At 51.9% G+C, this 19858-nt stretch overlaps 1 protein-coding gene across 4 annotated transcripts in view; it reads right to left on the minus strand.

Annotated features, from left to right (window-relative positions):
* Positions 1-295: 295 nt before the first annotated feature.
* The window catches only part of TBC1D2 (TBC1 domain family member 2), a 43752-nt gene continuing 24189 nt past the window's right edge, over positions 296-19858 (minus strand). For 3 of the 4 annotated variants that reach the window (XM_081238247.1, XM_081238249.1, XM_081238248.1), the window contains 8 exons: positions 18896-19291; positions 15009-15119; positions 13129-13316; positions 11558-12034; positions 5135-5255; positions 2607-2792; positions 1702-1823; positions 296-852 (listed from right to left, as the gene is read on the minus strand). In XM_081238247.1, coding sequence (XP_081094373.1) covers positions 645-852; positions 1702-1823; positions 2607-2792; positions 5135-5255; positions 11558-12034; positions 13129-13316; positions 15009-15119; positions 18896-19291 — 1809 coding nt within the window. In that variant the 3' untranslated portion in view covers positions 296-644. The remainder of the gene's footprint in view (positions 853-1701; positions 1824-2606; positions 2793-5134; positions 5256-11557; positions 12035-13128; positions 13317-15008; positions 15120-18895; positions 19292-19858) is intronic. The other variant, XM_081238250.1, reaches the window with a different exon arrangement.

Here is a 19858-nt window from a genome sequence, read left to right on the forward strand (position 1 = left end):
TGAGGAGAAAGGTGAGGGCAAGTGCAAGGCTCAGGACACAGGCCTTGGAAGGTGGGAGTCAGAACTGGAACAAAGGCCCAACCAGGACTGGAGAGGCGCTGTTGCCCAGAAAGACGGAAGCCCTAACTGCACACGGCCCCAGCTTCTCCAGGAACCAGGACCGGCCCTGCAGAGATGCTGAGAGAAACAGCAGCCAGGGACGTCCCGGGCTGGGAAGGCCCTAGTGGTGGGACACTCTGGAGCCCTGGGCACGCCCAGGAACAACTGGTTACTGAGAATCGTTTAGGTTCCAAAGCTTGTGAACTATTTTCAATATTTACACTGTCATACACAGACAAAACTTAGAGAATGTTCAAGGTTACCCTATAAAGACAGCACTCTTGCTTGTCTGGGTGCTAAAATGCTCTGCAGAGGAAGTGAGAAGGGGTGTATCCTGGGTGCGTGCTCATGAGGCGATAACCCAACCAATGGTTTCAGGAGCCAATGTTCCAATGGGGAGACTGAGTCCCAGAGAGGGGAAGGGACTCACCCAGGGTCACATGGTGATGGGGCTCAGTGGGGCCTAGACCACTGCTCCATGGCTGTCCCCCGTGGGTCTGACAGCCAAGGGCGAGAAAGGGCTTTGGGGAGGGCAGGTAGCCATGTCAGGGCTCCGCCTCTCCCTCATCCTCGCTGGTGCAACCCTCGGGCACTGCAGGGCCCTGGGCTGCCCGGGTCTCCAAGTACTCGGCCTTGAGCTGCTCCAGCTCGTGCAGCTCAGCCTCCAGCCGCTCCCGGTGGGCCATCCGCAGCTGGCGTAGCTGCTTCATAGGAAAGGGGTTCATGTCGTTGAAGGCGATGTTCATCAGCTTCCTGGGGGGAGAGCACAGCCACAGTCACCGGGTGTCCCAGGCACCCCTGCATTCATTCTGCTCACGCAGCTGAGGCCCCTTCCAGGGAGGAAACAGTAAATAAGAAGACAGGGGCTTCCCTGGTGGCACAGTGGTTGGGGGTCCGCCTGCCGATGCAGGGGACGCGGGTTCGTGCCCTGGTCCGGGAGGATCCCGCATGCCGTGGGGCGGCTGGGCCCGTGGGCCACGGCCGCTGGGCCTGCACGTCCGGAGCCTGTGCTCCGCAGTGGGAGAGGCCACAGCAGTGAGAGGCCTGTGTACCGCAAAAAAAAAAAAAAAAAGAAGACAATTTCCACCCAAATTGACAGGTACTGAGGCAAGAGGAAGCTTAGCACTGTGGGACCTCTAACCCAGAAAGGAAAAGTTGGTCAGGGAAGGCTTCATGGAGGAGGGGACAGTGAGCTGAGTTTTGAAGAATGAGTACAGGTAGGCCAGGCAAAGAGGTGGTGGTGGAAGTGGCAAGGAGGCACTCTAAGTAGAAGAACCTGCAAGGCCAGAAGCCCAGAGATGGAGGTTGTCCTAGGAACTCAAATAATTCTGTTTGGCAGGATGATAGGGCATGGGTGTTGGGGGCAAGAGAAGGTGGGCAAGAAATGAAACAGCATGGAGGCCCTGCATGCTGTGTTAAGGGGGCAGACAGACCCCGAGGCACTGGAACGTCCCTGAAGATTTCTAAGCTGCAACGGAGGATCACAATCGCTAATGAACCTACCTTTGGAAACACCAGCCCCCTCTCTGCTCTGTGTCCCGGGGGGATGCATGTGGGGTGGGCACGGTGGAGGGGCAGGGTGGCCCAGGAGTGCGTTCTCACCGGCTGTCGCAAATGGTCCTGGTGAAGAAGCGCAGGTACTGGTAGATCTCCAGGCCATCCTGCAGCCTCAGGATCTCCTCCTCGTTGTACTTGAAGATGGCCAAGGCATAGCGGAACACCACCTGGGGGGTAAAGTGGGGGCTGAGGGCGGGCACAGGGAGCCAGGGCAGGGAGTCCCCAGCAGGAGCAGAACCCACGCCCCCAGGCGCCGTGGAAGGCCCTGGACAGGCCGCAGAGGTTGAAGGCCTGGAGGAAACGTGCGGGGCAATGCCGAGGGGGGGTAGACTGGAAACCCCACGGGGGAGCACAGCTTGGAATCTGGGGATGGGGACTGTCCTGGGACCCTGGGCCAGGCATTGCCCCTGTTGGACCTAATGGCGGGTAACACTGTCTTTACATGGGGCTCCAGTAGGAATCGAATGGAGACAGATCCGAAGGTGCTTGGTGAACTGTGAGGTCAGCCACCTCGGGGAAACTGGGCGGAGGTCAGGGGAGGGCCTGCCCAGGGTCTCCTTGCGAGGTGAGGGGCAGAGCTGGGACCAGATCCAAGTGCCAGCCTTCCAATCTGGGGCTCAGTCCAAACAGAAGGAAGAGACGGCAGGTGATTGAGGGGCAACGGACAGAATAGCGATGCGCCTCCTGGTCATGCACGTGCCTCCTCTCCAGGGAAAGGGAATCCCCCCAACTTAAGGATGTATCTTCAGAGGCAGAAGCACCACTTCCCCTCAGGGGTGCAAAGTACTTGAGTTTACAAAGCCACGTTCCCAGGAGAGGTCCTCCATGGCCCTGACAGGTGGGCTCTGTCCTCCCACTGTCCAGGGGAAGAATCGAGACCCAGAGGATGCAGGGACTTGCCCAGGACCCTCCTGCTCAGCCGCACCCCCCACCCCCCCGCAGTGCCCTACCTTGGTGCCCTCGTAGAGGAAGGCGTCCCAGACCTGGAGAAGGATGTTGCTGATGAGACTGTCTGCGAAGACTACGAGGAGCCAGTTGAAGGTGACGAAGGACAGGTCCACACGGCGCTGCCCCAGGTGGGCCATCAGTTTGGGCAGCTTCTCCGAGAGGAGGTCCTGCAGCACTCGCTGGTCCACCTGCAAGCCGAGAGAGGGCCTGTCAGCTGCTGCCCTGCGGAGGGGGCTGGCTGCCTCTGCCCGGTCCACCCCGGCACACCCGGCTGGTCCACACACGGCCCTGGGCTGCTCCCAGTGGGTCCTGCCCCATCTGGGGGCACAGAGCGCCCGGAGGAGCTAGAGCCCAGCCTGGCGGGAGACAGGTCGCTCCAATGGCGAGCAGCCTTCCAGGTTGGAGCTTTGATGCAGAGGTCTCTGTGGACTCTAAGTTCTTGGCCAGTGGAGTTTTGGCTCCTTTGTCCCCCAGGCTTTATCGGCTGACACCACGGCCATTTCCCTACACCTGTTTTGGGCCTGATGCACAAGATGCTCAGGGCAAGGTCCTGGGGGCCGGTGTTGGGGGAGCCACACCTGACCTCAGGGGGCGATGCTGCTGGGTGATAGCTGCTAATGACCTCTTAGTGTGGTCACATCATGCCTCTGTCCTTGTTTCACTGGACCCGGTTGGTCACTGACCACACTGGCTCCTTCCCTGCCCCAGGACACGGTTGTTCCGTGGCTGCCCCCACTTCTGTGACAAGCTCGTTTTAGGCTCATCTTGCTCTTTCTTTCTTGCAACTGCGGGTTTCTCAGCCCTCTCCCTCCATTTAAGTTTTCTTCCAGACTTAGCTCTTGCTGTGGCCAACACCCTCTCCCTTCCTTCCCTGCCCTGAACTCCAGGTCTGCTGTGCAGGCCAAGAGTCCAGCTCAAAACCTAGGGTAACTCACTGAATCTAAGATGCCACTTGAACCTACTGAAGGATGTACGGATGAACTGATATGATGTCTGAGATTTACTTCAAGGTCATCGGAGTAGGAGGAGTGGGTGTGAGTATAGGTGAAAACAGTACTGGCCACCCTGTGTTGATAATTATTGAAACTAGGTAATGGATACATGGAGGTTCATTACACTTTCTCTATTTTTTTGTACATTTGAAATTTTCTGTACTCAAAACAAAAACACCATAGTATATTGGTTATACAACACACCTCAATTCCAGAGATGTTAAAAAGTGAAAAAAAAAAGTGAAAATAAAATATTTGTAAAGTGAAATATTTGTGTACTTCCCAGCCTGCCTTGCAACTAGAGGTGCCATGTGACACAATTCTGACCAGTAAGATGTAAGCAGAAGTTGCTGGGTCGGGAAAGCTGTCTGAAAGGGAGCCGGTGCCTGTCTTTCACCCTCTGCTTCTTTCAGCCTAGACCATGGCCACAGTGCCAGAGATGGTGCAGCCATCTTGTGACCACGAGGTGATGAGCAGGAGGATGAAAGTCACATGGCAGAGCAGTTAGCTGGAAGGAGCATTCAGCTTTCTCATTATCTGAGAAAAATAACCCCCCATTTAAGCCACTATTAAGTTGGGCCTCCCTGCCACACAGCAAAGCACAATCCCTACCTGATTCGCCACCTATTTCCTGATGACTCCTAAGTCTTGATCTTCATCCCTGATCTCTCTCCTTACCCCTCCACCCAGGTGGGCATCCCAGAAGGAGGAAACAGTGTTGGGTGCTCGCAGTAGGAAAGGAGGACAGGATGGGTGGGCAGGTAATGGCTTGGTAGGTTTTGGGGGGGAGTGAGACGGTTCCCCCTGGGTAGCAGCTCTCCATAAAGCAGATGCACTGATACAGCAAGAATGGGGCAAGAGGCCAGGAGGGAGAGGCTGGAGGGTGGAGGTGGGAGGTCTGAAATGGTTTCGCATTTACACCTCTCAACAAGCCCAGTAAGTAGTGTTACTTCCATTCAAAAGCAGGCAAGCCTGAGGTTTACAGAAGTGATGCCACTTGCCAAGGCCACACGGCTGGTTTCTGAAGGGCTGGCTCTGAACCCAGCTCCACCTGACTCCAGGGCTGCTCTGTGCTCAGAGGGCAGTGGAGGGGGTCATGATGATGGAGGCAGCTGTATCTCTCAGGAGGTGATGATGCGTGTATGTGAAGCGTCACTGTCACCTCCCACCCTCCCAGTCCCAACTTCCACCCTACCTGACCTCTGTTTTGAAATTCTTGACTGGCAAACACCCGTCAAAATCTAGTGACACTAGATTTTCTCCTCCTCCCCTCCATAGGATATCCACTGTTTCTAATGATGTAATGTCCCCACTGGAATAACAACAGTCTGTCACGTGGGCAGGGTCCCAGCAACTCTCAAGGCCATCAGCTGACTGGAACATTGCAGCAGTCCCAGAGAAGGGTTATTGGCCCACTGTACAGAGGGAGAAATGGAGGCCTGAGAGATTCCTGACTTTTCCAAGATTCACTGACTTGTAGGAACAATTCAGGGGCACCAACCTGCATGGCCCCCAAGTCCCCTCCCTGCCCTGCTCACCTGGGATGCCAAGAGCGTCTTGCTGTAGTAATCAGCTGGCATGATGGTCTCCACAATGGCCACCAGACACCAGAAGGCACTCTCCTCCTCCTCCAGGACCAGCAGAGCGATGGCCGCCAGTCTGGAGTGGGAGGGAAGGAGGCCTGGAGTGACCCAAAGAAGTCACAACCAGGCAGCCCATGGCAGGGGTGACTCCCTCGGGGATGTCCTGCCCAACCCCACTCTCTAACCAGGCTGGTGTTCCCGGAAACTGGGGCAAGATGAACATGCTTTCGAGGAGGACTACCTAGGGGATTTCCAGAGCAACTGGGATCATCTTAGAGCAGGGCCCCTGGAGTCTTGTTGCTTCCTTGCTGGGTGACCGTGGGCAAGTTACTTAACTTCTCTGAGCTTCAGCCTCATAATAGTCACAGGACTGTTGTAAGGATGAACAGAGTAAATACATGTTAAAGGTCCAGCACAGTGCTTAACACGTAGTGAGCATGCTTTATAAAGGTTAGCTATCCTCATCTTAATATTCATGGGCTTTGAGACCTTGGCAAGTGTGCTAACCTCTCTGAGCCTCACTTTTATGACCTGTCAAGTGGGGTTAACAGTATCCACCTCCCAGGGCTGTGAGGCATTGAGAAGACAGACATACAGCATCTTGCTCACTGTCTGGCATGTACCAGGTGCTCAATACTCAGAATTCTTTTTCTCCTTTGCTTCCCCTCTCCCCTAAAGTTATCATGAGGCTCTAATGAGATCGTGGATAAGAAAGAAGACAACCCACAGTACTGAGCAGGGATGTCTGCCTGGAAGAAGCACTGTTTTCTCTCCTTCCTCCACCTTCCCTGGCAGGTCTTGTCCAGGGTGAATCCAAGAATACATTTCCCAAAATGTACTGGTCTCTCAAGATGCTAGGTGAGCACATGGTCCCATATTCAAAGATGTTGGCGAACACTGCATACTCTAGCCCCCTTTTAGAGGCTTATGATATACATATCTTAACAAAGCCTCTTAGAAATCTCATGTTAACAAAGCCCCATGTGACTAATACACGGCTGCCTAGTGGGGCTGTGCACGGTGCACCTGCTGAACACCCTTAGGGGGGTACGGCTTTCAGCACGGGGCAGCCTCACACTCTCAATGGACTTAAAGAGCACATTTCATTGTCTAGATATTCATGCTTCTCTGGGCTCTTACTAGGTTGGATTCATGACCTCCAACATCTTCTGAGGTTTACACTTTTTTTTTTTAATAAACAGCGTTTCTGAAAAGAAAAAAAGAAATCCTTTTTCTCTCCCTAGTGGATTGGGGAGGTATTTCTCTCCACTCCGGCTGAAGTATTTGTACAGACCCTCCTGAGTTTAGCTGAGTGGATGGAGAGAACAGTTACGGGTCTCCTGGAAATAGTAGGCTTTGGCCTCTCAGAGATGGGAAAGTGGGAAGGCCTACAGAGATTATTTAGCTCAGAGAGAGCAAATGGGATACACCAGCCACCACTCTCTTTGTCTATGCCCAGGGCAGACATAACTAATTGATCATGGTACTCTTTCCCACTGAGTCTGGAGGCTGCCTCAGAAACTCACAAGGTAAGGCTCCAGGCGGCTACTTTCTGCTGGTCATCCCTGGTCATTGCAGAGACAGGAAAATCGAGGCCCAGAGAGCAACAGTGACTTGTTCAAGGTCACACAATCAGTTGGTGGCAGAGGACTCCCAAAGTCCAGCCTGTTCTCTCTATCCTACCTCATTCCACTGTTCTCAGTCCAAGAGTGGGTATCAGAATTAGCTTCGATTTCTGCTCACATTAAAAGGTCAGTGATTTGATGTGTGAGCCTGTTGATAATGTTCGGTGATTTATACTATTTTTAATTTTTGCACACAATCCTGAACCAGTAGGATAAAGTTTTGTGTCAGAAAAGGAGGTTTAATCCTGCTAAGATTTCACCCATGGAAGGCCCTAAGCAAGGCCCAGGGCCTTTGGGAATGGACACCACTGTTTTTGTTTTTTTTTTTTTTTTTTTTTGCGGTATGCGGGCCTCTCACTGTTGTGGCCTTTCCCGTTGCGGAGCACAGGCTCCGGACGCGCAGGCCCAGCGGCCATGGCTCTCGGGCCCAGCCACTCCGCGGCATGTGGGATCTTCCTGGACCGGGGCATGAACCGGTGTCCCCTGCATCGGCAGGCGGATTCTTAACCACTGCGCCACCAGGGAAGCCCACACCACTGTTTTTGAGAGTCCTAATAATGCCACTGGGGGCAAGGGTATGACACAAGCTCTGAATCCAGGAATGCTCTCAATATGCTTGGTGGGATACTCAGGACCCCTCTGGTGGAGGAGGTCAAAGGACCTTGTTTTTATTTCCATGAGCCCTGATTCCAAATCATATTGCTCTTAGCCTCTCAAAGACTGGTCTCCCTGAGGATGCCCAGGCCATAGGTTCTCATTTACAGTCACAAGGAGGTTCCTTGGCCTGTGCCTCAGTCTTCGGGCTTAACTCCTGAAGGACAGATCTGGGAAGCTGCCTCACCCTCAGCCAGCCTCTGCTTTCCGCCCCTGACATGTACCGGCCACCCCTTTCCTGACTCCTTGGCAGGTCCCCCTTCCTCTCTATGGGCCTTACCTGTTGGTGTTTGGAAATTTGTTAGGGCTAGTGAAAATTTTAGATGTGTATTCCTCATGACTTTTTCACTTTTTGGGTGTGTTTTAATGCTACAGAAATAATAGCACAAACACAAGAATATCTGTGGCAGCATTCTTATAACCAAAAAAAAAAAAAAAAAGAAGAAGATTTACATACTTTATGGTGCATGGTGCATTTAGAGAGTGGAAATTGAATCTCTGTCAAAAAGGATGCACCCAAGAGAAAGGAAAATCCACATCCACACAAAGACTTGTCCAGGAATGTTCATGGCATTATTCATAATAGCCAAAAGGTAGAAACAATCCAAATATCCATCAACTGGTTAGTGGATAATCCAAGTATGGCACATCCATGCAATGGAATGCTGCTTGGTAAAAAAAAAAAGAACAAAACACATGCTACAACCTGAATGAACCTCAAGAACATGCTAAGTGGAAGAAGCTTGATGCAAATGACCACATACTGTATGACTGGTATATGAAATGTCCACGACAAGCACACTCATAGAGACAGAAAGTAGATATGTGGTTGTTCAGGGCTGGGGGTGGGAATCGAGAGTGACTGCAAATTGGCACAAGGTGTCTTTTAGGGGTGATGGAAATGTTCTAAAATTGGATTGTGGTGATGGCTGTGCAACTCTGTGAATTTACTCCAGATCATTGAGTTGTACACTTAAAACCCATGAAAAAAAAAAGGTCAGTGATGAGAGGCTGCTGGCACTCACTAGGGTCCTAGCAATTGCTCAGGGCTACAGCCAGACTCCAGCTGAAGACATTCAGGCCCAAGTAGGTCTGCAAAGGAGGGTGATGTGGGAAAGGAAAAACTACTTTAAATCGCTCCACGTATATTTTATTTTTTATTTTTTATTTATTTATTTATTTTTTTTGCGGTACGCGGGCCTCTCACTGTTGTGGCCTCTCCCGTTGCGGGGCACAGGCTCCGGATGCGCAGGCTCAGCGGCCATGGCTCACGGGCCCAGCCGCTCCGCGGCATATGGGATCCTCCCAGACCGGGGCACGAACCCGTATCCCCTGCATCGGCAGGCTGACTCTCAACCACTGCGCCACCAGGGAGGCCCTCCACGTATATTTTAGAGAGAAATGGATTTTAAAATTTTGCTCTGAATTAGCATTAAATCATTACTATGATATCTGTCTCCCTCTAAAAAGGCTGGGTTTTTTGCATAAAAGCAGGTTCTGTCCTCCAGAAACCACACGTGCAGCTCTAATAGCTGCCACTAGATGGCAGCACCCAGACAAGTGAAAGGGGCTGCAGAAGGGCCTTTGAAAGAATACAATGCACTCTCCACATTTAAACAGGCTCCATTACAAATAATCTTCTATTTAAAGCAATAGTATGAATACCTGCCTAAATGCCAATAACTATAGCATTCAAAGAAAGAAGTAAGAAATACCTCTGGTTTTGGTCTCAGCTGTTCCTATATACCCCTCAGCAACTTCCGGTGCTGCCTCTTTCCACACAGCGAGAGGCTTCTTTCCTTTCTACATGGCTTACCTTAAGATCCCCTCCTGCTTTGGGATCTTCCCCCTGCTCCTTCAGTATAGATAGACTCCAAAGCCCATATGTGGCTAACTCCATTCCTGCTCTCAAAAAAGGTTATATTTGATCAGGAAAAAAGGTTTCTGAGTGCCCTCAGCACACTCTCTGCTACAGCTCCCATTCTGAGTGAGGGCAGATGGTAGGAAGAACCAGGTCTGGGGTCCGGAGACCAGGGTTAGCAGCCCATGCATGGTGAGGCCCAGGCAGGTTCCTGAGCTTCTCAGACCCTCTCTTATCTCACCTAGCAATGGCGGGCACCAACGCCCACCTCACAGGGTTTTCCTGAGGATTAGATGACATCAGGTATGAAAGTACCTGGCATGCAGGAGGCCCTCATTACGCCTTAACTCCTACCTGACCTTTGCATGAAATGTACAAATTATTCATACAGTCTCAGAGCTTCTAGCTCCCTAAAAATCTAATCTTAAAAAGAGGATTCGGGCCTCCCTGGTGGCGCAGTGGTTGAGAGTCCGCCTGCGGATGCAGGGGATACGCGTTCGTGCCCCGGTCTGGGAGGATCCCATATGCCGCGGAGCGGCTGGGCCCGTGAGCCATGGCTGCTGGGCCTGCGCGTCCGGAGCCTGTGCTCCGCAACGGGAGAGGCCACGACAGTGAGAGGCCTGCATACCGCAAAAAGAAAGAAAAAAAAAAAAAAAAAAAAAAAAAAAGAGGATTCAAAAGTTTTGTGCCTTCTGGATTTTAACATGTTCAAACAGATGAGAAGTGTGCAGGCTTCTGCTCAGCTGTTAAATGAATGAATGAATGAATGAATTTCTATGGATATCTCCTGTAGCGGACGTTTAGAGCAGCATGAAATCTGAACATGTTTTCCAAGGAGGCTTAGACTGAGAGGCATTACTGTTTGGGCTTAACTCTGAATTCCCAGTAATGGTACATGTATATGCTCAATTTCACCCAACTTAAGCTGGAAAAAAAGTATCAAAAATATCTATCCTTGGGAACCATTCAAATTTGAGTAGGGACACTGAATATTTATTCTGTGTTAAGTAAATGTCACACACTGCCTGAAAAAAAGAGCAAAATGACTTATGTAAAATTTGCTTGAGTATATATGTGTTTAAATTAAGTTGAGGCGTGGGATAGGGAGCGTGGGAGGGAGACGCAAGAGGGAGGGGATATGGGGATCTATGTATATGTATAGCTGATTCACTTTGTTGTACAGCAGAAACTAACGCACCATTGTAAAGCAATTATACTCCAATAAAGATGTTAAAAAAATAAAAAAATAAAAAAAAGTATTAAAAAATAAATAAATGAAATAAAATAAAATAAAGTTGAACCGAAACTTGCTTTGGGAAATATTTGAGATTATGCCACCTCTATCGAGATAACTGGGGGCAGCCACGAGAGTTCTCCAAAGTACTGGCGGGGGCAGCCCTACCAAGTCACCCCACTCCACCCCCAGCTCCCATCCCTTGTCTCCTGCTGTTGAACCAGAAGTAGAAATTAATCCAGGCTGGGCCAGATTCCTTCCTTTGGGAATTTAGGCCTGAGACATGAGGGTATCGACAAGTGGATTGCTGAAAGGCTTGACTTAGGGGCTGAGGACTCTGTTCTGACAGCCCTGATGGGCTCTAAATGTCCAAGGAATGACAGACAGTGAGGCTGGTCTGCTGAGAGAGAAGGAAGCAGCCATGTATTATGACAGAGGCCAGAGACCACGCAGTCCAAAGAGCGCTGCACAATCTCAGGGGACAGCGTCCCCCTGGAATATGGCATGAATGGCGCCCCCTGGCGTTGTGCTGTGCTATGGCCCCGCTAGACAGAGCGGTTGCCTAGGCTTCCAAAGACCATCTATCTGGTCCCTAGTTCTATTTCCTTTTTCTGGCTTTTGGGAGCTTCCTCTGTAACATTTACAAATTCTCTTTTCCTTGGGCTCCTCTGAGTGGATTTTGTTTAAAGCAATGATCCCTGACCCAGGCAGTCATGCAATACGTGAGCTGGCTGTGGGCTATACAACCCCAGTGGGCCCGCTCACGTGCTATCTATGGAAGTGGCACCACCCTGAGGACAAATCACAGGAGAGGGCACAGGACGAGGAGCCTGGGGCTCTGGCCCAAATCTGTCTTGAACACGTCCTCACCTGCTTGTCCTCATCCATATGGTGGGGACCAAGTCTCCTGGGTTGACCTCTCTGGCTTCTTGGGAGGCTCCAGAGAGACAGAGAGGTACCCTGGAAGGCAGAGGCTGTGCCCTCACGGGGGCTGTGTGGCTTACCTGTTTAGGCCCTGGCAGTAGCCGATGGTGGGGTTCTGCCAGGAGAAAGCCAGCAATACCCGGCGGAGCCTGTCAGGGAAGCTAGAGGCGGGACAGGTGAAATGCTTGTTGCTGGGGAAGGTCCGGTTCAGGTCCAGCTCGATCTGGCGTGCGGCGGGGTGCTTGCAGGCCTGGCCCCGGCTCAGTAGCTCCTGGTAGCGGCCGGGGCCCTGCAGGTGCTGGACACGGAGGCGGACCAGCCATTTCCAGACGCGCGGGCGGTGCTCGCGGGGCACGCCTGCCCGCAGCAGCTGCTTGATCTCCGCCGAGGGGGCCAGCTCGCCCAGGGCAGCCCAGCGTTCCCGCAACGGCTGCTCCACGGCCTCGTGGGCCAGCAGGTGGTGGGAGTGCACTTCCAGCGCCTGGATCTTGGCCAGCAGCCTCAGGTCTTCCACCTCATAGTCGGGTACTGTCAGGAAGCCGTACTCGTCATACTCGCTGCCAGCAAAAGCCTGTGTCAGCGACACCTTGCAAGGCCCTTCCCCAGATAAGAGGCAGCGGGGAGAGGGTGGACCCTGGGCAGGAAGCCTGCCTGCGCTTCACTGCAGGTTGGTCATGTAACTCTGGGCAGGTCACTTCAGTGCTCTGAACCTCAGTTTGCTCTGTACAATGGGTATAGGAACTCCTTGCTCTGCCTAATGAAGATCCAATGAGATCCTCTGATGTAAATTGCTAGGGGCTAGACAGTGCCTGGTACGTGGCAAGTGCTGAAAAGATATTTGCTCATTCATTCTGTGTAAATATAAAGGATCCTCTTATTACTCCATGAAGCCTTAGGCCCAAGAAGTCCTCTACTGCCATTACAGAACCCCACTTCCACAGCCAGTAAGCCCAAGGACAGATGGGGAACCGGAAGTACCAACAACAAGCAGAAACAGGAGAGCTGGGGGCCCATTCAGATGGCCTTTCATAGAGTCAACATTTATTGGCCCCTATTATGTGCTCTGCCTGTGCTATCTCATTTAATCCTCATGATCCTGCAAAGCAGGGATCTTAGCCCGCATCTTATGGAGGCTGAATATGAGGCTCAGAAAGGTAAAGTGACTTGTCCAAGGTTACACAGTGAGAAAGCCAAGTCTGGCTCCAAAGCCTGGGCTCTGGCCACTGGACCGACCATCCAGCCTCTAGGGACCTTTGACCCCAGCCACAGCCCCTTCTGTATATTTATCTGCCCAGGTCCACTGCACTCAGCAAAGGCTTGGCTCAAAGGAGGCAGCTGGCTTGTCTCCCCTCCTCCCATCTCTGACAAACACCCCTGGGAGGCAGCGTGGGGAAGTGGAAAAAACAGAACTCTGGAGGCAGGCCCACGTCAGATGCACTAATATGCTGTGTGGCCTTGGGCAAGGGGCTGCCTCCTCTGAGCCTGCGGTGCCTCTCAGCTGTAAAATGGGGCTCATTTCAACCACATGATCACTAATCTGGAGGTACAAGGAGGTAAGCATGTGCAGGGCTCACACACGGTCAGCAGCAACTGGTAGCAGGGTGGCTGGCGGCCCCCAGGTCATGAAGACCCAGCCCTGCTCTGGGCTCACCTGATGGGGCTCAGCACAACGCTGTCAGCTGAGGCCTCGCTGGCTTCCCACTGCAGCGCCTCCTGGCTGAGCTGCCTCAGTAGCTCCGAGCACTCGCCTGCCTCGACCCCCATGGCCTCCTGCAGCCTCCGCAGCCCCGCCAGGTACTTGCTTTCCACCTGGCAGTTCTTGGCTTGGAGGTAGGCACACTGTGGGAGGGAGGGGTGGGGCTGGTCAGGCCACCTGGTTGGGCTTGGGCCAGAGGCCTGAGGCCTGAACAGCTTTAGGCAGTCCAGCCCTTCTTCCAGCTCTCATCTCCCATCCCCCCACCCCAGCCATTCATAGAAAGGAAAGGAGAGGAGTCCTGAATCCAAGAGTCTACAGCAAGGCAGACAGGGCTCCAGGCACGAGAACCAGGCCCAGGGCTGGGGCTGGACTCAGAAAAATGAGGGGAGAGGTGGGCAGCAGCATAGGCTCTTGTACTGCCTGCAGTCGCATCCTAGATCAGTTACTGCAGGCTGGGTGATCTACGGCAAGTTACTTAACCTCCCTGTGCTTTAACTTCTTCATCTGAACAACAGGGATAATACAGAGTCTGCCTCAGAATTCTTATATGTGACTCTAGATGAGCCAATGTATACAAAGCCCTTCCAGGGCACTTGGTGCAGAACAAGCTTTCTGTAGGGGGTATACCTGAGCAGTGTCCAGGGGATGGATGGACATGGAGCTCTGGACACTGCCCTTGTGCCTTCTGCCACCACGTGGGCTTTTTCCATTTCTCCAACACACCACCTCTCTCCCACCTCGTGGGACACACACTGCACATTCCCTACCTGCCTACCCCCATATCTTCCTGTTTCTTTGTATGCTTTGTGATATTTTGTTGAAAACTGGACATCTGAACCTAATAAGGTGGGGTGGAATTAATTAACGAAAGCTCAGCTAAAAAAGAAGTCCGGTCAGGCCTGTATGGGGACCTCTCAGGCCCTGCCACAGGCATCATTAATTTCTCCAAACAGGAAGAGATGTTCACCTACGTCTCTGACAAGAAGCTGCCTCTACTATCCAGCAGGAACAGGAAAACTTCTCTCCACGCCAAGACATCTCAGCCAATCAGGGACTGTAGCAATCCAGCCAATGAGAAGCCTCCATACTTGGGACACCTAGTTTCCTCCAATGGACTTTTTGGTTATCATAGCCCCTCCCAACCCCTTCCTTTTCCCTATAAAAAGCAAGTTCCCCTTCCTTGTTCCCTGAATCTGGTTCACCATAGTTCAAGTATCCCAAATTGTAATTCCTCTGGTTGGTCCCGAGTAAACCCGCTTTTGCTGGTAAAATAACTAGCTATTATATAATTAAAAATGCCAGTGTTAACTCTGGAAATCAGATACTTCTTCTTATCTAGGGTTTGCTGTTTTGGTTTTTGGTTTTGACTGTTGTAGGCTGTCTCTGTGCCCAGGATCAGCCTGAGGTATAAACTTAAGCTCCTCTTAGGTCTTTTACTGAGCCTTTCCCTGGGCATGCGTGGTCACTTTCTAATTTCCCCCATATTTGTGGTGGTTTTGGAATGTAGAGTTAATACCTGGCTCCCAAAAGGGGAAAAAGAGAAATACAAAGAGGGGGAAGGCCCTTTAAATCCCCTGGCAGTTACTTTAGGGGGTGGGGGCTTGCAGCAACGTGGGGAGGTGGGACAGCAGTGGCTGCCTGCCTCTTCCCCTCACCTCTGTGATCAGAAGCGGCAGTCAGCAGGGCACAGATCCCTGATATGTGGAAGACAGCTCATGAAGGGCACGGTCCAGAGGGAGAGCAGTCAGGTCATGAGGAGAGAGGGAGACAGCAGTGAGAGGACTGGAAGGGTGGCTGGGGTCAGAGAGGGCCAGGACAGGGCTCCCACACCTCACCTTCATCAGGAGGGCCTTCTCCTTCTCAGCCACCTTTCTCCAGATCTTTGTGACCTGGTGGATCTCGGAGTTGAGAAAGCGGTTCTGGGTCCGGTATGCTTCCATGTCATCCTGGAGAAGAGAGCAAAGCATTTAATGAGCTGCACCAGAAACATCTCCCTGGTCCTCTCTCTCTCAGAAGAGCTGTCAACACTTTCTTCCTTTAGAAATTTCCAATAATGGCAACAGAAAAGGAAGTCTGAAAGAAAAAAAATAATAGTGACAGCCCCCTTCTCTAATCTTGATGCCAGCATGACATGGTGGAGAGAGAGCATTAGCCTGGACTTCAAGTCCTGGCTCTGACTTCCTGGCTGGGAGGCCTCACTGAATCAATCTGACCCTCTCCTTCCTCATCTGTAAAAGGAGCGAATACCAACTACCCCACTTGGCAGCTGCTGACTAAGTGATGTAATGTGCACACTAAATACAAGGACCAAAACAGAGCAAACATTCAAGTAGTGTTTGTTTTTTAAATAAAAATATTTTATCACATATTGGTGATCATACTGAACAATTTTGGGTGAAAATTTTTTACTTAGTGTCACTTTGTAAATACTTTTCTATGTTGCTACAGAAGCTTCCCAATGATCATTTTTAATTGTCTGATGACTCTTCTATTAGGTGAATTTACCATAACTTAGATATAATCCTTCTCCTGTTGCTTTTTTAGTTTGAGCCCTGAGTGTTTTTGTTTGTTTTTTTTTGGGGGGGGCTGCCCCATGTGGCATGCGGGCTCTTAGTTCCCTGATTGAACCCATGCTCCCTGCAGTGGAAGCGTGGAGTCTTAACCACTGGACCACCATGGAAGTCCCCGGTTTGTTTCTATTATGAATCAAGCTGTAATGTTTATATCTGAGCCTAGAGTTTTCCTTTTGCAAGCTGTCCAGGGGAGGGAGTATGATCTTCCTGCTGGGGCATGCAAGGAGAAGCTGGCCATGCACTGGGGAGGGTCAAGCAGGAGCCTGAAAGGAGTAGCCGTAGCTGCAGCCATGGCTCTCAATCTTTATTCTGACTGGATGGATACTGTGGGACAATGGACAACACATGCTCACAGTGATACCTAGCAATTCCAGGGCATTTACTAACGGAAACTCAATCCCTTTCTCTCTCACTCAAGAAAATGTACTGGCCTGTGGATGAGTATGAGAGACTATTGCGGGTATGACTTCGGATAGGCCCTGATTTATCAGGAAATTAAGAATAGCACACCTCGCCCATGGCACTTCAATATCAGGGATGGGTCAATCGTGTACAGCTCATATGCCGTGCTGACCCTGAATTCATTCTGGCCAAGATCCCTCCCAGCTCAGAAGCTCCAATTCACGTCCAGGGGCTCTCCAAGGCTTTGGATGTGTCGCATAGGGCACCCTGCTTGCAGCCCGGACAAGGAGGGCAGGTACAAGCGCCCCTCAGAGCAGCCGTGGGGCTGGGTGGGGTGGCAGATGGGCAGTGCCTTCCCGTTCACTCATTGCCCTACTGTGAGTGTTCTTCTTGGCTCAGAACTGTAGGGAGGAAAAAGAGAGAGCTCCGAGAAGAGAAAAGCCACGTGACTGTCACCAGTGAGGCAAAGGAGGAAAACACAACTGGAGAAAGGGGACAGGGAAGAAGAGAGTTTGCCCTCCTGCTTTCACAGGGACCAGGGACCCGGGAATCATCTTTGGGAAGTGCCGTGTGGACTAGCCCTTGTGCTAGTGGGGAAGGCAGTGGATTGGACATGGGGACACCTGGGGTCAGGCTGTAACCCTGCTGCTTGTACTGTGCGACCCTGGACCAGTCCTTTCCCCTCTGCAGGACTCGGCCGACCGTGCCAGAAAATGAGGGGGCAGACTAGATCTCTGAGTCTTTCCGGCTCGGATGTTCAAGAAGTCAGTGATTCTGTCCTCACAATGACAGTTTCAACAACAAGGGGGCCATTTCCTTAAAGTTGAGTGTCCTTAACCACAAGGGCAAGCAGGAAATGTGAACATGCTCTGTCCCAAAACCTAAAGACAGTGGAGTTTTGATGGGTCTTCTATTTTTTTCTAGATCAGAGACCTAAAGGCTAAAAAATAAGGGAGTCTAGTATATGCAACTCCTTCTAGCAGAAAACCGCTCCAAGGTGTCAGCTGCAGGACTGATAGCTTTCTAACAACCTCTGAGGAGCAGCCGTAAATGTAAGCATGGTTGATGTGAACTGTACCCAGAATCTCTTCATATCTGGGCTCACTGATAAATTACATTCCTGAACATGCAAACTCAGGGGCACGCTCAGTCATTTAGGTGAGTCCATACTTCCGGGCAACTCTCTGAGACGGTCTGGAGGCACCCAGCGAGTCTATCTCTTTGACCCCCATGCTGCTCTACTGGGTCTTCACCAGTGGATTCCAGCAGGATGGGCACAGAAAGAAGACACTTAGCGGCGCAGAGCAGGGGAGGAAAGCAATCTCACGGAAGCAATTTTCACTGCTTTGTCAGGGACCCACAGCTTTCTAACAACCTAGCTTCATCTGCATTCGAAAGGTTTTGTTTTCATTTTGCACTCAAAAGAATCTCTGATTTTAGACGAAATAAGGGAAAAGGTTCAGAGACTGGTTATATGTTTTTTCATGCTGAAAGAAAGGGAAGGGAATCTGGGTTTCATGTCATCTTCCTTTCCCCTTCTAACAACTCTGTTTGTAGGACTGGTTAGGCCATGTTATATAAAGGTGAGATAACTTGCCCAAGGTCATACGGCTAGCAGGAGGAAGTCTGCCTGACTTCAGAGCTTGGGGAGTGGCCACTATACCACACTGCCCACTGGTCTCTCAAAAGCCCCCGGATTTCTCTCTTTCTTCCTTTCCCCCTCTTACCCCGTCCGACAGCAGTTCTTTGATACAGCAGCACAGGATTTCCGTGGTAATCCGATGTATACTCTTGTGGCTGTGGGTGCGAGGGCTGGGGAAGGACCGACTGGGGCTATGTGGCTGCCTGTAGGGACGGTGGGTACTAGGCGCACCTATCCCCAGCTCCTGTCACCACCCTCCAGAGAGGAGGCTGCAGCCCGCGGCAGGTATCACACTTAAAATAAAGTTCCTGCCCCCTGTGTTGCAACTGGTCCCTGCGGGATGGGGTGGCCTTTCCCGGGTGAGAGCCACACCCTGGGCAAGGGTGAGGCCGGGATGATGGTGGTGGCTGGAAGGGCCACAGAGGCTGAAAGGCAGCAGAGCAGACAAGACTAGTCAGAGAGGTGAGCTGCAACCCAGTTCCAGTCCCCCCACTTCCTCTGCACACGGTCCTGGGCAAGTTACTTCACCTTTCTCAGCCCTGGCATTCTCATCTGTAAAGTGGGGAGCACATAAGCGGCTACCTCACCAGGCTGGTGCGAGGACTAAATGAAGCGATGAAAGTAAAGCACTTAGGACAGTGCCTACCACACGGTAAACAATTTGTAAGTAGGAGTAGCGATTGCTGTCATTATCACGAGCAAGTTACAGCCAGCCACAGGTCACTACGCGTGTGCACAACTGCTGGGGAGGGCTGCCGGGCACCTCGGGGGCTCCTGAGAGCATCAGCGTGGTGCTAAAGGAGGCTGAGCAGGCCAGGCCCCAGAGTGCTTAGGAGTTCTGACTCCATCTCGGGCTCTTTCATCTCTACTTTGATAATGTAGAGATACCTTCACTTTTCAGCCTAGGATGTCATGAAAAGGTCAAATTGCATTGGGCCTTCTGGTTAAGAAAGTGAGGAAGCGTGTAGCAACATTTCTATCAATGTCTGTTTCAGATGTGAATACTCCAGTATTAAGGGTCATCCCAGCTCTGTCCAGAAAACCCTTGGGGTCAAGAGCAGTGCCCTCCCCCAAGGCCCCAGGGCCTGGAGGGAGGGGCCCCTACCTTCAGGTGCTCCATCTTTTCCTGTTGGCTCAGGAGGTCCCTGTCAGCTGCATCTGGGGGCGCAGGGGGCTGGTTGGGGGGATGCATGAAGTCCTGGGTGACCTTCTCAGAGAGTTTCCGGATGACCTGCTGCTTAGCCTGGTTCTTGTCCAGGAGCAGCTGCACGTGCTGCCGCAACTCCTGCACCTGCTGTTCCCGCAGGCTCGCCGTCTGCACCAGGCTCTCCCGCTCCTGTTCCAGGGCCTCCACCCGCCTGCCCAGCTCCGCGATCTGCCTCACTTTGTGCCGCACCAGCTCCAGCCGGTCCTTGTCCTCAGCTGCTGCCAGGTACGCACTGGACACCCTCTTCTCCTGCTGGGCAGCCTCCAGCGCCTTGTGCAGGATCTTCACCAGCTCCTGCACGGGGAAAGGGAAGAGCCCGGTGAACTTGGGGAAGGCCTGTTACGTGCCAGAGGTGAGGCAGAGGCTGTCATCAGTTCTCCTAAGAGCCCTGAGAGGTGGCGGGCAACATCCCCTAGGGCATCACTGACCAGCACCCACATGCTCTTTTTCTACTCAGAAGAGTTTTAGTTGGACACATGGTTCCCCAGCAAAGGACTACATTTCCCAGCCAAGCTCATAGCTAGGTGTGGCCAAGTGACTACTGTGCCCAAATGGGATATGAGAAATGCTGTGGGCAGCTTCTGGGTCATGCCTTCCAAACCACTGCGCACGTGCTCCCCTGGCCCAGTTCCCTTTCCTCCTGGCTGGGAAATGGCAGGAACCGGAGCAGCCAGGCTGGGCTCACAAGCAGAAGCTGCATGTTGAGGATGGCACAGTCGCCCCACCAGCTCGGAGCTGCACACTTCACTCTGGATTCTTCAATGTCAGAGAGAAATAAACTTCCAGTTTGTTTTAGGCCACAGTACTTTGAGGCTTCTGCCCATTCCCCAATTAATATATGTCTGTTTCAGAAATGAACAA

Source organism: Mesoplodon bidens (assembly GCF_964165515.1).
Source record: "Mesoplodon bidens genome assembly, chromosome: 6".
In the NCBI taxonomy this organism is placed as follows: Eukaryota; Metazoa; Chordata; class Mammalia; order Artiodactyla; family Ziphiidae; genus Mesoplodon; species Mesoplodon bidens.